The sequence below is a fragment of the Sorex fumeus genome, unplaced genomic scaffold (assembly GCF_029834395.1).
Source record: "Sorex fumeus unplaced genomic scaffold, SorFum_2.1 ptg000093l, whole genome shotgun sequence".
Taxonomy (NCBI): domain Eukaryota; kingdom Metazoa; phylum Chordata; class Mammalia; order Eulipotyphla; family Soricidae; genus Sorex; species Sorex fumeus.
This window is the reverse complement of record NW_026606150.1, coordinates 4,485,740-4,503,978: the sequence shown is the minus strand read 5'-3', so window position 1 is coordinate 4,503,978 and position 18,239 is coordinate 4,485,740. Positions and strand designations below refer to the sequence as shown.

The 18,239-nt window shown below is 57.3% G+C and overlaps 1 protein-coding gene across 1 annotated transcript; it reads right to left on the bottom strand.

Moving 5' to 3' along the window:
* Positions 1 to 58: 58 nt before the first annotated feature.
* VPS51 (VPS51 subunit of GARP complex) lies at positions 59 to 15,631 on the bottom strand. Its single transcript, XM_056131790.1, is given in 12 exon segments — positions 59 to 382; positions 835 to 922; positions 1,017 to 1,138; positions 1,642 to 1,860; positions 1,947 to 2,162; positions 2,451 to 3,002; positions 3,004 to 3,169; positions 3,253 to 3,365; positions 3,368 to 3,474; positions 3,582 to 3,728; positions 14,877 to 15,006; positions 15,378 to 15,631. Coding segments are annotated over 12 exon segments (2,346 nt in total). The 5' UTR covers positions 15,603 to 15,631; the 3' UTR covers positions 59 to 121.
* Positions 15,632 to 18,239: the final 2,608 nt, after the last annotated feature.

Sequence of the window (18,239 nt, the reverse complement as noted above, 5' to 3'; positions counted from 1 at the left end):
ACGCGCGTCTCCGAGCTCCGCCCCGGCCCGGCCCGCAGCTCCCGGGAGAGGCGAATCAGCGGTGGCAACACAGTTTTATTGGGGGATCCGAGGGTGGGAGAGGAGGGGGTCCGCGGTGGGCCTAGCCGCGCTCGCAGATGACCTCGACGACACTGGGTTCCATGGGCACGGGGTCTGGGCAGCGCAGGGCGGCCGAGGCCACCACTTCGTCCAGCAGCAGGTGCACGAGCTCCTCGTCGGCCACGAAGCGCCACAGGTAGAGCTGCAGGAAGTGACAGTCCACTTGCACCTGCTGCAGCCCGAAGCGCCCGAAGGTGCGCAGCCGCACGCACTCCAGCAGCGTCTTCAGGCTGATCTTGATGATGCCGGTCAGCACGGAGACCTGCGGGCAGGGACACAGGTGTTGGGGAGTGCGGCGCGGCCCCACCTGCCAGGCAGGGGCTAAGAGGGGCAGCAAAGGGGAGGGAGAGGGAAAGTAAGATAGGAGATTCGGAGACCCAGGGCGGGGGCGGGGGCGGACAGGAAGAGGCTCACTGGGTCAGAAGGGGGCACTAAGTCCTGTGCTGGGCAGAACATGGACTCAGGAAGAAGGGGATGGGCATGGCACTGTGGGACAAGGACAGGCGTGTGTGCGGTGCACCGAGATCCTGGCCAGAAGCAAGGTCATGGCCAAGGACCACATATGAAGTGGATGGTGGGGCTCTGGACCACCACGCACACCTAGAAACGGCCCCCAGGGACAGCAGAGGGGTCAGTTCGAGGGCTCCATAGGTCTGCTGCAGCCACCCAGCCCCACCCAGGGCCCGGGAAGGCAGCGACACGGGGACTTCAGACCTTGTTGAATTCCACAGGGCTGAACACATCAATCCGCTCTGAAAACAGCTTCTGGATGTTGCTCAAGAGGTTGGTGTCCATTGGCGCACTGACAAGGGTGGAGAAATGCAATCAGAGCCTGTGTGCACCCCCATCTTTTATCCGCTGCCCCTGGGGCCTCACGGGGCAGCCGGGAGGCAGACCTGGGCGTGTAGCTGGGTGCATAGCGACCCTGCTGCCGAGAGCTGCTGTACACCGAGAAGGTTCGCTTGCTCGAGTCGCTGCTCTGGGCCTTGCGCACGCCCTCTTCGTACAGGAGTCCCACCTGGTGGTGAGAGGAGGTACTGCAGGGGGGGCCGGAGTAGTGGGCCAAAGGGATAGATACACTGTTTCAAGAGGCCACTGGGTATCATTTCGGTCACCATGAATACGAGCCATGTGGAGGGGGCAAAGGTGGGACGGAATAGTACTTAGAACCGGGAAGACAGTAGGGTTTGTTGTTGGGTTGGGGTGTTTGGAGCCAAGCCAGGTTTGATCCCTGAGACCCCACAGGATCCTCTGAGTCCCACCAGGAGTGATTCCTGAGTGCAGCGCCTGGAGTTAGCACCAAGCACAGGATGTGGCCAACATCCCCCACTTAAAAAATATAGTTGGTACTTAAGGGTTGATGGCGCGGTTCACACTTCACAAGCAGCTCTGGGCTTTAGCTCCAGCACCCCCCAAAGTTGGTACCCCTCTCCATCTTCAGAGCCACCCTTGGCCCCGCACCCCGTGACCCCACAGTCTGGGGCCGTGGAGGGGAGCACCCCCGTGCCCGGGGCTGCAGACCTGCACGTCGATGGCCGTGGTGTCCTCCACCACCCGCTTCATGACGGCCCGCACGTTGCGGGGCTCCAGCGTGCTCAGCCAGTCCCGCGTCTCCACGCTCTTGCGCAGCATCTGGGAGATGACCAGGCCCTGCACCTTCACGTAGTGTGTCAGCAGGCACCGGGCGGTCTCCCTGGCCTCAGTGCACAGTGTGCTCACGGGCGTCACCGGAGACGGGTCCTGGCCGGGGACACGGGGCCGAGCAGCGGTGAGTGCCGGGCACGCCCTGGGGTGCTGGCCCGGTGCCCCAGGTGCGGACGGCTCACCTGCACGAGGAACTGCTCATCCGTGAGGGTGAGGATGTAGGAGATGGTGGCCGTCTCGTAGTCCAGGCAGAGGCGAGACAGCAGCAGGAGCAGGGCGGGCGGCGTGGCACCCCCCTTCTCCCCAGGGCTGTCACAGAAGCTCTGGGCCGTCTGGCACATGGAGTGGATGAAGCCCACGATGAGGCCCTCCCGGACGCCCTGGCTGCAGAACTCGCCCTGTGAGGTGTGGGAGCCGGTTCCCAGCTGGTCCCTCCTCCTGGGGAGGGACCCTGAATGCCCCAGCCCCCCCCCAAGAAAGAGTCTTGTATCCCAGCAACAGGGGAGGTCTGAGGGGACTGAGCCCACACTGGGTACCCTGCAACAGACATCAGGGGTGTCATCCCCCCACCCGGGGCTATGACAGGACACTGCGAAGCTACATCCAGAGAAGCTCTGTGTCCTGGGGGGCAGCCTCAGGACCAGCAGAGAGAGCCGGGAGGAAGAGAGTTGGTGGGGCGGGCGTACCCGGAAGTAGGGCTTGTTGGAGAAGGACACCTCCTTGGCCGTGAAGAGGTGCACAGCGGCCAGTGACGCCTTGATGTGGCTCAGGATGGAGCTGGCCACGTTGCTCAGCAGCTCGGCCAGGCCGGGGCCTTCCTTCCCTGCCAGGCGCGGCGCGGCCAGGGCCTGGCGCACATCGGTCAGGCAGCCCAGGAAGGCGGCCCGCAGGCCCTGCAGGTGGTGGCCCAGGCGCTCGCGGGCCACCCGCTCCACGATCTCCGTGGCGGCCTCGGCCAGCCCGGCGGCGGCCAGCAGGGGCCCCGGGGCCCGCAGGCGCCGGTGGAAGCGGTCGAGCGCGCGCACCAGCAGCGAGTTGTCGCCGCCGCCCTGCTCCTGCGCCAGCCGCCGCTCCACCAGCGCGAAGTAGCGGCCGCCCAGCTCGCGGGCGAACGCCGCCAGCTTCTCGGCACCCGCGGGGCCCTGGGCGGCGAAGAGCTCCTGGTAGGCCGCCGCCACCTGGCACAGGCCGCCCACGAAGCCGCTGCCCCCGCGATCCGTGAACTCCAGCACGTCGGGGGGCCGGCGGCGACGGGCCCAGGTCGGCCTCCAGGCTGGCCAGCTCCTCCTCCAGCCGCCCGCGCGCGTGGGCCAGGAACTCCTCGCACAGCTCGGCCGCCGGCTCGCCCAGCGCCAGCAGCAGCTCCACGCACTCGGCCTGCTCCGGGGCGCCCGAGCCGCCCTCCCTGCGGGGAGCGGGAGGCGGTGATGGTGGGGGGGATCCCCGGGGGCTCGGTGGGGCCGCGCGGGCGGGCGGGCCGGGGCCCACCTGAACCGCTGGCGCAGCTGCTGGGCCAAGCGCGCCGTGATGAGCTGGCAGTCGTCCTGGATGGCGCGGAAGGACGGCAGGTGCTGGTACTGCTGCAGCACGGCGCGCGCGCGCGGCCCTGGTAGCGCACGGCCTGCCCGTAGGCGCCCAGCTCCACGCACTTGGTGAGGCGCGAGGGCAGCTCGAAGAGAAACTGCAGCTTCCGCAGGAGCGCGTGCACCCCTGCGGGGGCCGGAGGGTGTGGCGGGTGAGTGGCCGGGCCCCGCGAGGGTGGGGGAGCCCACCCAGACGGTGGTGGGGGCCGGGGGCCGGGGTGGGGGAGCGCCCACCTGCCAGCTTGGTGATGCGCTCGTGGCGGTCCTGCAGGGTGGCACTGATGCGCGCGCTGAAGTCCGTGATCACAGCCATGTTGGCGGCCAGCCGGTCCATCTCGTCCTCCATCTTCCGGAAGTCGTTCTTCATCTTCCGGATGGTGTCTGGGGGGGGCACGGGCAGAGAACAGCAGGGGAGGCTCGGTGACCCCGGGGCCAGTCCGTAGGAACTGACCCCGCCCCAGCTGTACCCCTGGTCCTGACGCTGAGGGGGCCTGCGGGATCCCAGTCCAGCCACCCAGAGCCTAGACCTCCAGGTGGCACAATCCACACCCGCTCACCCTCATCACCGGCACTGGGGGGGCCGTTCTCCCCTCCACCCTCAGTCCCAGCCTCTTCCAGTGCCCTGATTCTTTTTTTCTTTTTTCGCTTGTTGGGTCCCACCCGGCGATGCACAGGGGTTACTCCTGGCTCATGAACTCAGAAATTACTCCTGGCAGTGCTCAGGGGACCATATGGGATGCTGAGAATCGAACCTGGGTCCGCCACGTGCAAGGCAAACGCCCTCCCTGCTGTGCTGTTGCTCCGGCCCCCAGTGCCCTGATTCTGCCCTCCACACTCCAGCTTCGCGCAAAACTGGTGTTCTCTGCCGCACCCCTCCCTTCCTGAGCCCGCACCTCCCCGTGGATCCCAGCACCTCGCAGGCCCATCTTGACTCCGTCTGGCCTCTGCCACCTCGCTGCCACTCTCCTGGGCCTCACAGAGAATGGCACCTCTATTTATTTTATTTTTGCTTTTTGGACTCCACACCCAGTGATGCTCAGGGGTTACTCCTGGCTCTGCACTCAGGAATAGCTCCTGGCGGTGCTAGGGGACCATAAGGGATGCCGGGGATTGAACCCGGGTAGGCCGCGCCACGTGCAAGGCAAAGAATGGTGCCTCTAAACCCACCGCCAGGCCCTCTTCCCACTGACACCCCTCTGAACGCTTCCGGGCCTGCCTTGATCACTCTGAACATCCCTCACTGCCCCATGTTTCCCCTGTTCCTCCACGTCCGTGACGCACCAGCTTTCTGTGCCACCCTCTGCCACTTATTAGCGAACCCCATGCACTCAGCCGAAAACTGGCCACGGAACCTCCTTTAAATCAGGGTCTCAAGGGGCTGGAGATAGTACGGCTTCCAGCACCCCATATGGTCCCCCAAGCACTGCCAGGTGTAATTCTTGAGCGCAGTCAGGAGTAGCCCCTGGGCATCGCTGGGTGTGGCCCCCAAACCAATAAATAAATGATGACTGCAAAGCGCCACCATGCATTCGTCCTTCCCACCTCTCTGATGGGTCCGCTGTCCCAGCTTCCCAGACACCTCACCTGCCCAGCCCCCCACCCCCAACTCCAATCCAGGCCCCACCTCTCCACTGGCCATGTGGCTTCACAGAGAAAATACGAGCAAACAGCTTCCTCCAAATCCAGAGGCCGAGGCCAGAGACAGTCCAGTGGTTAGGGCACCTGCTCAGTGAGCGGCTGGATTGATCCTGGGTATCCTAAGCACAAAGCCAGGAGTAGCCTCCGGGCACTGCCAGTTGTGGCCCCAAATCCCCCCAAAGAAAAAACTCTCCAGGCTGAACGGACAGAGGGCCGCCCCGGATCTACTAAGGCAGATCCCATGCGGCTGAGGCTGTGTTGTGGGCATGGCTGAGACTGTGCTGTGGGCACGGCTGCCCGGCCCTGCCCGAGCTCTGCCTGTGGACCTACTTAACAGCATGTTGTGGGGGGCAAAGAGACAACAAAGCGGGGACCCCGAGACACAGCACAGCCTTGCATGAGACTGACCCCAGTCGAGCCCTAGCGCCCCATATAGTCACCTGAGCGGTCCCAGAGCACAGCCAGGTGTGGCCCAGTAAGCCACCGAACAAACAAGGAACGAAAGAGCGAAGGCAGAAGCTGGAAACAGCGTTGAGAGGGATCCTGAGCGGATGGTGGGGACGCATTTCACCAGCTCTAAGCACATTCTCATTCCACTTACAAACCGCACGGCCCAGGGTCCAACCACCTCCATCCCACTCTGCCAAATGCTATCACCAGAACAGATTATTTTGGGGGGGAAAGCGGTGGGGGCTGGGAACACCTATAGCTCAGGGCTTATTCCTGGCTCTGAACTCAGGAATCACTCCTGGCAGGCCTGGGAAACCACATGGGGGGGGGGGGGCGGGGATCAAACCTGGGTCAGCCGCTAGCAAGGCAAGCGCCCTCTCCATTGTCCTCCCTCCCAAGTCCCCAAGAACAGATCCAGAGGTGTCTGGACCCAAAAGACATCTGAGGGGCCAGAGAGGTAGTGCAGGGGTTAAGACGCTCATGCACGGTTAACCTAGTTTGATGCCTGGCATCACCGAGGCAACCCCGAGCCTTGCCAGGAGTGATCCCTGAGCAGATCCAGGGGTAAGCCCCGAGCACTACTGGCTGTGTCCACCCACCACAGAATTTTTTTTTTTTTTTGCTTTTTGGGTCACACCCCACAATGCACAATGGTTACTCCTGGCTTTGCATGCAAGAATTACTCCTGGCGGTGCTCAGGGGACCATATGGGATGCTGGGAATTGAACCTGGGTTGGAAAGGCAAACGCCCCAGCTGCTATACTACTGCTCCAGCCCCTCACCCCAGAATTTTTGAACCTCATTTCCAATGGATGAAACTCAAAGCAAAGTTGTCGCTGAGCAGGGTAAAAGAATTCCCCATCTTGGTCTCCTTGAGGCTGACTGCAAAGCCATCGCCACAACCACAGACGACAAAGCAGCACAGAGCCCCGGCAGAAGCCGGTCCCCATGTGCGCCTGGCACTAGGCTGAGTGGCAGCCATCTGTCAGCCACCTCCGGGGTGCTAGTCACCCAGAGAGGGGGCTGGGTGTCAACTGGGGCTGAGCCTGGGAGCTGTGCCACTCATGAATGCCAAGGGGCTACCTGCTGACCCATGCCCCGTTGTGTCTGCCATCTCCCACGACACGGGCTGGGGCCGACGGCTTCGTTGGACTGGGGTGTGGCTCAAGAGTAAAGCGCATGCGTGACAGACAGCCCGCGCAACCCTGGTCCCACACAAAGATAAACAGAGAGAAACCAGATAGAGATCTCTTCGCCGGAGGTAGGGAGGGAAGAGGCTCTTCACTGCAGTCCCCTTTCCAGTTCAACCCACAGAAATTTCAAAACCAATCTCAGTGTCTAGGCCAGGGGTTAGCAAACTTGGGCCTAGGAGCCAAGTCTGGCCACCACCAGGGCTTACTCCTGGCTCTGTACTCAGGAACTGCTCCTGACAGTGCTCAGGGGAACACAGGGGATGCTGGGGATTGAACCTGGGTTGGCTGTGTGCAAGGCAGGCACCTTACCCATTACACTATCGCACCAGCCACAGTGCCAGGATTTAAATCATGGTTGTGGCACATCTAGTGCCTGATCCTTGGTACGGTCTCCCTGGGCCACTTGTTTGGTTTGTTAACTGAAATATAAAATTCAGTGATTCTTCCTCTACTTAGTCATGTACACAGGCTGGCACCAAATGTCACCACTGAAGTGGAAAACAAAGAACCCCTGTGAATCACGGCAGACACTTCCCTCACCCCTGCCTCAGTCCTTGGCACCACTCAGCTGTTATGTGTATATATATATAACTTATATTAATATATAAAATTTATCATTTATAAATAAAATCATTTCTACATTTATTTAGAAATAGACCCATGCACACCTGCCTATGCTCAGGGCTCACTCCTGATGGTGCCCTGGGGACCATATGCAGAGCCGGGGATCAAACCAGTCAGCCGCATTCAAGGCAAGTGCCTCAACCCCTGTCCGGTTCCTGCTTCCACTTTCTGTCTCTATGGACTAAAGGGTCCTGTACATTGAACACAGAAGCAGCACTTCGGGGCGGGGCGATAGTTGAGTGGGGAGGGTGTTTGCCTTGCATACAGCTGACCCAGGTTCAATCGAGAGCGTCCCATATGGTCTCCGAGTATTGCCAGGGGTGATTCCTGAGTGCAGAGCCAGGAGTAACCCCTGAGCATTGCTGGGTGTGGCCCAAAGACAAAAAAAAAAAAAAAGCAGTGCTTTAATGCGTGCACATTTTTGGCTTATTTTATGAAAGGAACGCTGCTGTGTAAGACTGTAATTGCTGATGCTTCAGGGCTACAATGTTACCACACATGTCTGTGGTGTCAACATCCTTCCACCACAGTTGGCTGACTGCCCCCCTCAACCCTTTCAGAGCCCCCCTCCCACTGGTTCGAGTTTGTCCTGTCAACTCTGTTCCTTTGCTTTGCTTCGATGTCACTTGTGGCAGAGGTCACTGGCTTTTTTTTTTCTTTTTGGCTTTTTGGGTTACACCTGGCATTGCACAACAGCATTCCTGGCTCTGCACTCAGGAATTACTCCTGGGGACCATACGGGATGCTGGGACTCGAACCCCGGGTTGGCCGCATGCAAGGCAAACGCCCTACCAGCTGTGCTATCATTCCAGCCCCAGGTCATCAGCTTTTGTCTTGCGCCTGAATTAATCTCCTGAACCATCACTGAGCTTGTGTTCCACGTGACAGCGTGCGGCGCTTAGCCTGTCTGGCTGCCCGATGCGGAGAACTGAGCCTTGGGCTGCGGCGCAAGGCACTGCCCCCTGCTAAACCACTGAGTGCACTGCTGCGCTGGAGTATTTATAAACAGCTGTAGTCTGAGGTCTGTGAATTTCTCGAATTTCTTTGTGGTCTGTAGTTTCACTGGGGTCAAACAACACAACACACTCGATGTGATTTAAATTCTTGTTAAGTATATTAGCAAATGGGGATGAGCCGAAGCAGGGTCCTGGAGAATGCTCCGTGTGTAACTGAAAATGTGGCTTGTGCTCCCTTGGACGCAGGGTCTGGGAGCCTCTGCGAGCCCCGTTAGCCTCTGTCTGTGGTGAATCTTTTCTTTTCTGGATGTTTTTCTTTCGAGTTCTGTCCTTTTACGGCAGTGAGATTTTGATGCTTTCAACTATTCCTGCTGGTTTGCTAGTTCTTCCCTCAATTTTATCCATTTTTGCTGCATGAATTTTGGGGCTCAGCCATTAGGTGCTTATATGGTCATGATTTTTCGCATCTTTTTGATGGACTGAATTTGGGGGGAGGGGCTGGACCACAGCCGGTGCTCAGAGGCTACTCCTGGCTCAGATCTTGGGGGACCATGCCGTGTGGCAGACTGAACCCTGGTCTCCTGCATTCTAATCACTGAACCATAATCTTCTTTCCTCTTTTTGGGTCACACCAGGCAATGCACATGAGTTACTCCTACCTCTGCACTCAGAAATCCTCCTGGCGGTGCTCAGGGGACCATATGGGATGCTGGGGATCAAACCCGCGTCAGCCACGTGCCAGGCAAAAGTCCCACTGTGCCATCGCTCCAGCCCCTGAACCATAATCGTGACCCTCTTTTTTCCTTTTTTGGGCGTCCTGGGCCATACCCATCAGTGCTCTGCAGCTACTGGCAGCTCTGTGCTCAGGTGCCCCATGGTGCCAGGGACCAACCCGGACTGTGTCTGTGCGGGGCTCATGCAAGGCAAGTGTCTTACCCCAGCACTATCTTTTATTATTATAAAGAGTACTTTTTCTCTAACAGTTCTTGTCTGCAATTCTACATTTTTAGGGAGGTGCAGGGCATTGAGGCACACTTTATAGTACTCAGGAGTGACACCCTGGCTTGGGCTCCATGTACAGTGCTGAGATGTTTGTTTGGGGCCACACCCAGCAGGGCTTACTCCTGGCTCTACACTCAGGAATTACCCCTGGTGGGGTTTGGGGGACTATAGGGGGTGCCAGGGACAGAACCCCAACCGACTCCATAAAAGGCAAGAGCTCGGGCCAGGGCGACAGTACAGTGGGTAGGGCGTTTGCCTTGCATGCAGCTGGTCCCAGTTCAATCGCCGGCATCCTGTAGGCCCCCCAAGCACTGCCAGGAGTAATTCCTGAGCATTGCTGGGTACGACCCAAAAAAAAAGCAAAAAATAAACAAAAAAGAAAGGCAAGCTCTCTTCCCACTGTGCTCTCTTCAGCCTGTGGTGCTGAGAATTTAACTGGAGTCTGTTGTACTCACCCAACCCTTATACTCTCTCTCCGGCTCTTAAGTTCTACTACTTTGTGGGTGGGTGGGTGTGTGCTGTGCTTTGGGATCCTGGCTCTGCACTCAGGGATCATTCCTAGTGAGCCCAGGGGACCACATGGGGTGTTGGGGATCAAGCCTGGGTCAGTCGCATGCAAGGCAAAAGCCCTCCTTGCTGTACTATCGGCCCCTTCAGTTCTATATTGGTGTTGAAATAGCTACTGTAACTTGGTTACTCTTTGCATGGAATACCTTGCTTTTGTGGTGCTTACTGAGACCAAGCAGTGCTGGGGTGTGGGGGTCACTCCCAGCAGTTCTCGGGTGACCGGGGCTGAATCTGCAGGTGTTCAGTCCTGAGCTCTCTGGCCTGACTTCGTTTTCATGTTCTGTGTAGCCTGAATACAAACATGTCTCTGACAGGCAACAGCTAAGCCAGCGGGGGGTTTGAGCCGTGCTGCTGACAGGCCACGTGCCCACTTGCTATTCCGTGTTTCCATTTCCCTGCTACTGCTCCAAAAATAACCCTTGTTGATTTGTTTTCTTTCTGGGTCACCCCCAGCGATGCACAGGGGTTACTCCTGGCTCTGCACTCAGGAATTACTCCTGGCGGTGCTCGGGTGTTGAGACCATGGGATGCTGCAAATCGAACCCGGATCACCCGCATGCAGGGCAAACGCCCTACCCGCTGTGCTCCAGCCCCTGTTGATTTATTTATATAAATGTATATATTCCTAGGTGGGTTTCTTGGGGAGCAGTTGTTGCTTGGTCTGCACCCAGTGTGCTCAGGGCTTGCTCCTGGCTCTGACTCTGGGTTCATTCCTGGTACTGCTGGGGGACCAGAGAGAGCGCCAGGGATTGACCACCATGTGCGTTACGTGCTGCACTATCTCTCCGGCCCCCTTAGGGGCCTCTCAATGTTTGCCCTGGGGGTTATCATGGAATCTTAACTTCTAAAAATCTGGTTCTTGGGCCAGGGAGATAGTTCAAAGGGCGGGGAGATGTTCAAGGTCCTGAGTTCAAGCCCCCGGAGCGGCTGACTCCAGGCATAGAGCCACCAGGACCTCTGGGTCCAAGCAGCCCAACACTGCCAGCCCCAGGCACCGAACCACCCAGCCCCGCTGGTTGAGCAGTGCAGAAGTGGTTCCCCAGACTCTACAAGAATTACTGGGGAAGGTCCCCAAAAAGCTGGTTTAGATTATTACCAACCTAAGTTTTATGCTGCAAAAAAATCTTCGTAATAGATCCTGCCATTCCTCTATACTGCAATTACCACACGTCACATCTTTTTTGTTTGAAATCATAACTGGTGGTGCCTGGGTGACTTGGGATGTCAGGGACCAAACCCCAGGCTGCTGCAGGCAGATACTCCAGTCTCTTTGTTTTTGGATCATGATAGGTTGGGTGTTTTTTTGTTGTTGTTTTCTTGTGGGGGTAGGCCGTACCCTGCAGTATTCATGATAGTTTTTACCAGGGATAGAAATCTTGGTTGGTTATTTTTTTCCTAGCAGCACTTTGAAATCCACTGCCTTCTTGATGCTTATGGTTTCTGGTGATAAATCAACTGCTTTTGTTTTGTTTGGGGGTTACACCCAGCTGTGCTCAGGGCTTACTCCTGGTTTTGCGCTCAGGGATCACTCCTGGAGGCGCTCAGACACAGTCTAGTAAACAGGGGACCAAATCTGGGTCAGTCACTGATGAGGCAGGCACCTTCTCCACTGTGCTATCTCTTCAGCCCAGTTTTCTTTTTTTTAAGTATTGAGGGGAGGGAGCCTGATTATTAGCTGCCCAGACATCAAAACAGAATGTTCCTGAGATTTGATGTGGATTCAGCAGCATGGAAGGTACCTTCCATGTGCCACTCACAACAGAAGCCCCTGCCACACCTGCTTTGGGATCAACTCTGGGCATCTGAGGTCTCAGCCTCCTCTCTCAGCACCGCTCACCGGGCCCTGTGTCTACTCTGCCGAGTAATATTTTCATCGCACTTGCCACCTAAAATGAGACGAAGCCACAATCAGCGTTATTTGCTAAATTCCTGCTGCATTCTCCCCGTCAACCCAGTCATCTCATAAAATGTTCTGTTTGTCTTTGGAGCCACACCCAGGCCCTCCTACAGTCTTGGGGACTCTGTGGTGCAATTCCCAAAACAGGCTTTTGCAAAAAAAAAAAAAAAGAAAGAAAGGTCCAGGGAGTATTCCTCGAGTATTCCTTTACAGTCTAGAGATTCAGAATCCCTGACATCATGTATATTCTGGGGTCAGAGCGACAGTACAGTGGGAAGGGTGTTTGCCTTGTACGCAGCCAACCCGGGTTCGATCCCTGGCATGACATAGGATCCCCAAGTACCGCCAGGAGCAATTCCTGAGTGCAGAGCCAGGAGTAAGCCCTGAGCACTGCCAGGTGTGGCTCAAAAAGAGATAATGTGTATATTCTAAGAAAATAGGACGTTTTGCAAGATCCCTGTAAGAAATGCTTCAGCACCGAAGTCGTGGTTTCTTGCTTATTTTGACGGTGACATTAGCACGCAGTGAGGAACCTAGTCACAGGTAAAGGAGCAAAGACAGTAGGTTACTCTGCCGCCGCCACGTCGATGCGCAGAGCGCTGCAGAGCCTGCAGTTCTGCCTCCAGTTTATTAGCCGTTTTGAAGTCAGCTTCACAGTGTCAGCCAGCAACAGTTCAGCAGGGAGGCACGTGACTCACCCAGGCTCCGTCGCCCGCAGCACATATGACCCCGCAAACCCACCTGGAGCTCAGAGCCGGGAGTAAACCCTGAGCACCGCCACCTATGGCCCCAAAACCAATTAAAACCAATCAACAGGGGCTGGAGCAATAGCACAGCAGGTAGGGTGTTTGCCTTGTACGCGGCCGACCCAGGTTCGATTCCCAGCATCCCATATGATCCCCCAAGCATCGCCAGGAGTGATTCCTGAGTGCAAAGCCAGGAGTAACCCCTGGGCATCGCCGGGTGTGACCCAAAAAGCAAAAAAAAACAAAAAAAAATCAACAAACAAAATGAAGCCAATGGAAGACAGAAGCTCGCGAAGCTGACAGACATTTTTCTAGAGCTGTCTTGACTGGAAAATAAGGGGACCATAGATCTTTGTGTCCCCTGTCATAATCGTTAGCACACTTGACTGTGCTTGGGGCTTACTCCAGGCTCTGTGCTCAGGAATCACTCCTGATGATGCTTGGGGGACTGGATGTGGAACTGGGAATTGAACCCAGGTTGGTGTGCTCTAAGTTAGCACCCTACCCATTGAATACTACTCAGGCCCCATTTTTTTTGGGGGGGGGTGTATCTTTGCTTAACTGAAGGAAAGGGGACTAGGGAGATTGCTCAAGGGTTGGAACTCAAAAGTGTCACGTGGAGGCCCCAGGTTCAATTCCTGGCCTTGCATATCCCCCCACACAATAGGGTGCCCTCCCTGACCCCCGAAAGTGCTGGATCTGAGAGCACTAAGGATCTCTGAAAATATCCCCTGATCTCCCTTAACACTGATGGGAGGCACCCTCCCTCAGTCACCAAATCACTATCACTATCACCCTGTTCTTCATCAATCTGCTCGAGCGGGCGCCAGTAACATCTCCATTCGTCCCTGTCACGTGCTAGTGTAGCCTGATGGCATATTGGGGGCTCTTTCAGGGCCGGGGAATGAGGACCCTCACCAAAATAAAAGCAAAAATGCTGAGGCTGGAGAGAGGCTCAGTGGTAAAGCCTGTCTCTTGCACGAGGCTCTGAGTTCAGGAACCAGCCCCCCCCCGCCCCGACCCCCCTGCCAAAATTAAAAGCCCATGAGGGAGGGAAGGATTCAGGGTGGGAGGGAGTGTCTGCCAGTTCATCCTCAATGAATGGCTGGACCAGAAAAGACAGTTACCACAAGCGGGACTAATGACTCTTACTCGGCTTTCTTGGTATCAGAGAGTCTTTAAGTGCTTACATAATTTTCATTTAAAAGCTTGGGGTTGGCGCTGGAGTGATAGCACAGTGGGTAGGGCGTTTGCCTTGCACATGGCTGACCCGGGTTCGATTCCCAGCATCCCATATGGTCCCCCGAGTACCGTCAGGAGTAATTCCTGAGTGCATGAGCCAGTAGTAATCCCTGAGCATCGCCGGGTGTGACCCAAAATGCAAAAAAATAAACAAAAGCTGGAGGGCCAGGGGCTGGAGTGACAGCACAGCGGGCTGGGCATTTGCCTTGCATGCAGCCGACCTGGGTTCGATTCCCAGCATCCCATATAATCCCCTGAGCACCGCCAGGAGTAATTTCTGAGTGCAGAGCCAGGAGTAACCCCTGTGCATAGCCAGGTATGACCCAAGAAGCCCCAAAAAGAAAAAAAAAAAAAGAACTTGGGGGCCAGGCCTGGATTGATGAGACAGCGGGTAGGCCACCTGCCTCGCATGCCACTGACTTGCATTCAACCCCCACCACCACATATGGTCCCCCAAGCACCACCAGGTGTGATTCCTGAGCAGAGAGCCAGGAGTTAGCCCTGAGCACTCCTGGGTGTGGTTCATGAACAAAAATACAGAGAAGCAAAGAAACAACATCTTCAGGCCAGAGACAGCACTCAGCAGTCTGGAGGACATGCTTCGGAGGCAAAGGCCTAGGACTGATCCCAAGTACCTCAGGGTCTCCTGAGCACTGGGAGTGACCCCTGAGCACTGAGCTGGGAACAACCCCTAAGCACTGCCAAACAGAATCCAAATAATGAGTGGGATGTCATTTTGTCCCTTTCCCCCTTTGGTGATACTCAGAACAATCCTGAGGAGGGGCCTGAGTGACAGTACAGGGGGGAGGGCGTTTGCCTTGTGCACGACAGACTGGGTTCCAATCCCCAGCATCCCATATGGTCCCATGAGCACTGTCAAGAGTGATTCCTGAGTGCAGAGTCAGGAGTAAGCCCTGAGCACCGCGGGTGTGGCCCCCAAAACAAATAAAATCAAAATCAATCTGAGCCAGAGCGTTCCTTCAACGGCCGAGCACAAGCTTTGCACACAAGGGGCCTGGTATGCACCTTAGCACACCCAAAAAATGACCTTGGAGCACTGAGCCAGCGGGAGCCCGTGAGCACCAAGGGGCGTGGCCTCCAAAACATGAAAAGCCAGCGCAGCCAATCCTCGGGGCGGATTCCTCCAGCGACCCCTCACCGCGAGTGGGAGGCGGGTCCCTGCCAGGTCGACCCCCAGTCCACGCGGGAATCACCTGTGGCCGAGATGAACTTGTTATAGTTCTCATAGACCAGGGTCTGCATGTCGCTGTCTAGCGCCCGGATCTGTCGCACCATGTCCGTCTCACTGTCCATCAGCTGGGCCAGGGGGCACTCTCTGCGCAGCTGGGGGGGATGGCATGGTTAGTGTTGGGGTCTGGAGCACCCGGCCTGCCTCGGGGGGCTTTGGGTGCCGTAAAAAAAAAAAAAAAAAAACCCGCTGGCGTCCCCATCGGGAATCCGGGCCACCTACTAGGGCCGGTGGGGGTCAGCGCCGGGCCACGCCCCCTCCCGTGCCGGACAATCGGTCTGCACCAGGTGCCCCGGGACTCGCCCCTGCGCCCCTTCCTCCGGCCCGGGTGGTCGTAACCGAGCGCTGCCATCCCCCTGGGAGCCCCCCGGCTTCCCTCTCTCCGCCCCGCGACCAAGTCAGAGGCGACATCCAGGAGCGCGGGACGCGCCCCGCCGGCCGGGTCCCCGCCCCCGCCAACACCGACCTTGTCCAGATAAACTTCCGGGTCGAAGTGCGCCCCGTTGAGATCGGTGGGGTCCAGGGGGTCGGGCCCCGAGGGGCGCCCCGCCGTTTCCCCCTCCGACAGGCCGTAGTAAAGCTTCAGCATCCCGTGCGCTTTCCGCCGCGGCTCGGGAGCCTCCGCCTCGGGCACCTCGGACGTGTCGTCGAGGCCCGAGCCCGGCCCGGGCGCAGCGGCCGCCGCCGCCATGGCTGCGACGCGCTCGGGGAGGGGGCACTTCCGGGAACCATGGGCGGGGGCAGCGAGGCGGTCCGGCCAGGGAAGGTTCCCCCGCGGCACTTGCCACTCGGAGCCGTAGGTTCCGGGGCGGGGGGAGGCGACCGCGGCGGTGGCTGGGGTCGTGCAATCGCGACGCCCTCGCTCATCTCCCAGGCTCGGGGACCGCAGACACTCGGTTCCTAGATGAGATGGACGGAGCTGGAAGGAGGGCCGGAAGGTGCTGGCGTCCCAAGGCCGTGTCGTTTCCCCGACAGCGGCTCAATGCCTCCCCCCGCTTGGCACTCCCGGGGGCCCGGCTTGCAGGGGTGTCGGCGAGGGTGGGTGCTTCTCCAGGCCCGTGCTCGGATGCGCGGCGTAACCACCTCTCGAAAGACCTGCGGCGCTTTGTACCCCGGCCAACCCGATCTCGCCCACTCTCAGTTTCTTGCATTCCAATCCCCTAAGTGGCTCAGGGGCAGCTAAGTCTATCCGCATAGAAGCCTGGATGTGGGGCCGATGCGATAGCACAGCGGGGAGGGCATTTGCCTTGCACGCAGCCAACCTGGGTTCGATCCCCTGAGCACCGCCAGGAGTCATTCCTCAGTGCAGAGCCAGGAGTAACCCCTGAATATCTCCAGATGTGACATCCCCCCGCAAAAAAAAAAAAGACTCCTGGACGTATCAGGGTACTGATGGGACGTGCCCAGTGGGCTGGTTGGGGCCGTGGAGGATGATGCTCCTTATTTGAACAGGGCTGCAGCTCTCCCTCAAGGTGAAGCCCCACGAGAACTGGGCAAAAAAAAAAAGAAAAAAGGACATGGGCAGTGTTGAACCTTGGGATGGCGGAAATGGGAAAAGCGCTGATTTTACCCTTTGGAGGGAGACCTGCGGGCAGACACAGTCCACGACCCCACCCCACCCCTGCTTTCTTCATTTCGTTGGTCACACCCAGTGGGGCTCTGACACTATGCTGGCTCGGTGCTCAGGGCTCAAGGCTTCCTCCTGGCAGTGCTCAGGGTCAAATCTGGGTCAGAGATGGGCCCCCGGCATGCAAAGCATGAGCGCCAGCTGTTGGACTCTGTCTTCAGCCACTTCATTTAAATTTATTTTAATTAAAAAGAATTGGGGGGCTGGAGCAATAGCACAGCGGGTAGGGCGTTCGCCTTACAAGCGGCCAACATGGCCGACGCGAGTTCGATTCCTCCGCCCCTCTCGGAGAGCCCGGCAAGCTACCGAGAGTATTCGATATGCCAAATACAGTAACAACAAAGTCTCCAATGGAGACATTACTGGGCCCGCTCGAGCAAATCGACGATCAACGGGAGGGTCTTTACCTTTTACCTCGAGCAAAAAGAATTGGGGGGCTGGAGCAATAGCACAGCGGGTAGGGCGTTTGCCTTGCACGCGGCTGACCCGGGTTCGATTCCCAGCATCCCATATGGTCCCCTGAGCACCGCCAGAAGTAACTCCTGAGCGCAGAGCCAGGAGTAACCCCTGTGCATCACCGGGTGTGACCCAAAAAGCAAAAAAAAAAAAAAAGTTTTTGGTGTTTGAGCTACACCCCCGCAGTGCTCAGGGCTTACCTCTGGCTCTGCAAACTGGGATCGCTCCTGGCAACGTCCGGGGACCGTATAGGGTGCTGGGGATCGAACCCACTCAGTGGCATGCAAGGTAAGTGCCACTATTCCACTACTATCTCTCCTGCCCCCCCCCCCCCCCGCCGTCCACTTCACTTCATTTTTAAATGACTGAAAATGTCATTTCATGATGTAAAAGATCTATGGAATTCCTATGTCATTGTGAATAAAAAGCCTTTTAAAGTCTTTTGGAATATACCCATGCCTTTTTGTCTTCCTATAAATGAACGCACTTTTGCACAATAACCTCTGCTTGGAGTAGTTGCTATAGAAACCGTGTGGCTGACAAAACTTGAAACATTTACTCCACGGTGCTTTGCTGCCCTCTGATCCTGTGGTGTTCAGAGGCTATATTAACAGCATTAGCCCACGAAGCTTTCAACCCAGGAAATGATAATAATGACATCCAGTAGTGCTTAGCTGCTACTCCTGGCTCTGTGCTCAGGGGTCCCTCCTTGTGGTGCTTGGGGGACCATATATGAGGTGAGGGATCACACCTGGGCCAGCTGTATGCAAGGCACATGCCTTCACCCCTGAACCTTTTCTCTGGCTGGAAATCATAAGGTCTGTGCCAGGAAGCCTATATACTTGAAAGAAAACACTGTAACACACTGTCCTCCCATCGAGTTGCTCAAGCGGGCACCAGTCACGTCTCCATTGTGAGACTTGTTACTGTGTTTGTCATATCAAATAGTCAAAGGGAGCTTGCCAGGCTCTGCTGTGCAGGCAAGATACTCTTGGTAGCTTGCCGGGCTCTCCGAGAGAGACAGAGGAATCGAATCCAGGTCAGCGGCGTGCAAGGCAAATGCCCTACCCGTTGGCCCTGTATAAAAACAAGTAAATAAAACAGGAACCCAGAAGACAGCTGAGCGGCCCAAAGGCTTGGAAGTGACTGAGCGGCTTACAGCAGTGCCAGGGATGGAACCCAGGATCAGCCACAGCAAGGCGCCCCGCCTGCCTGGGAACACTCTCTCGCACCCAAAATCCACTT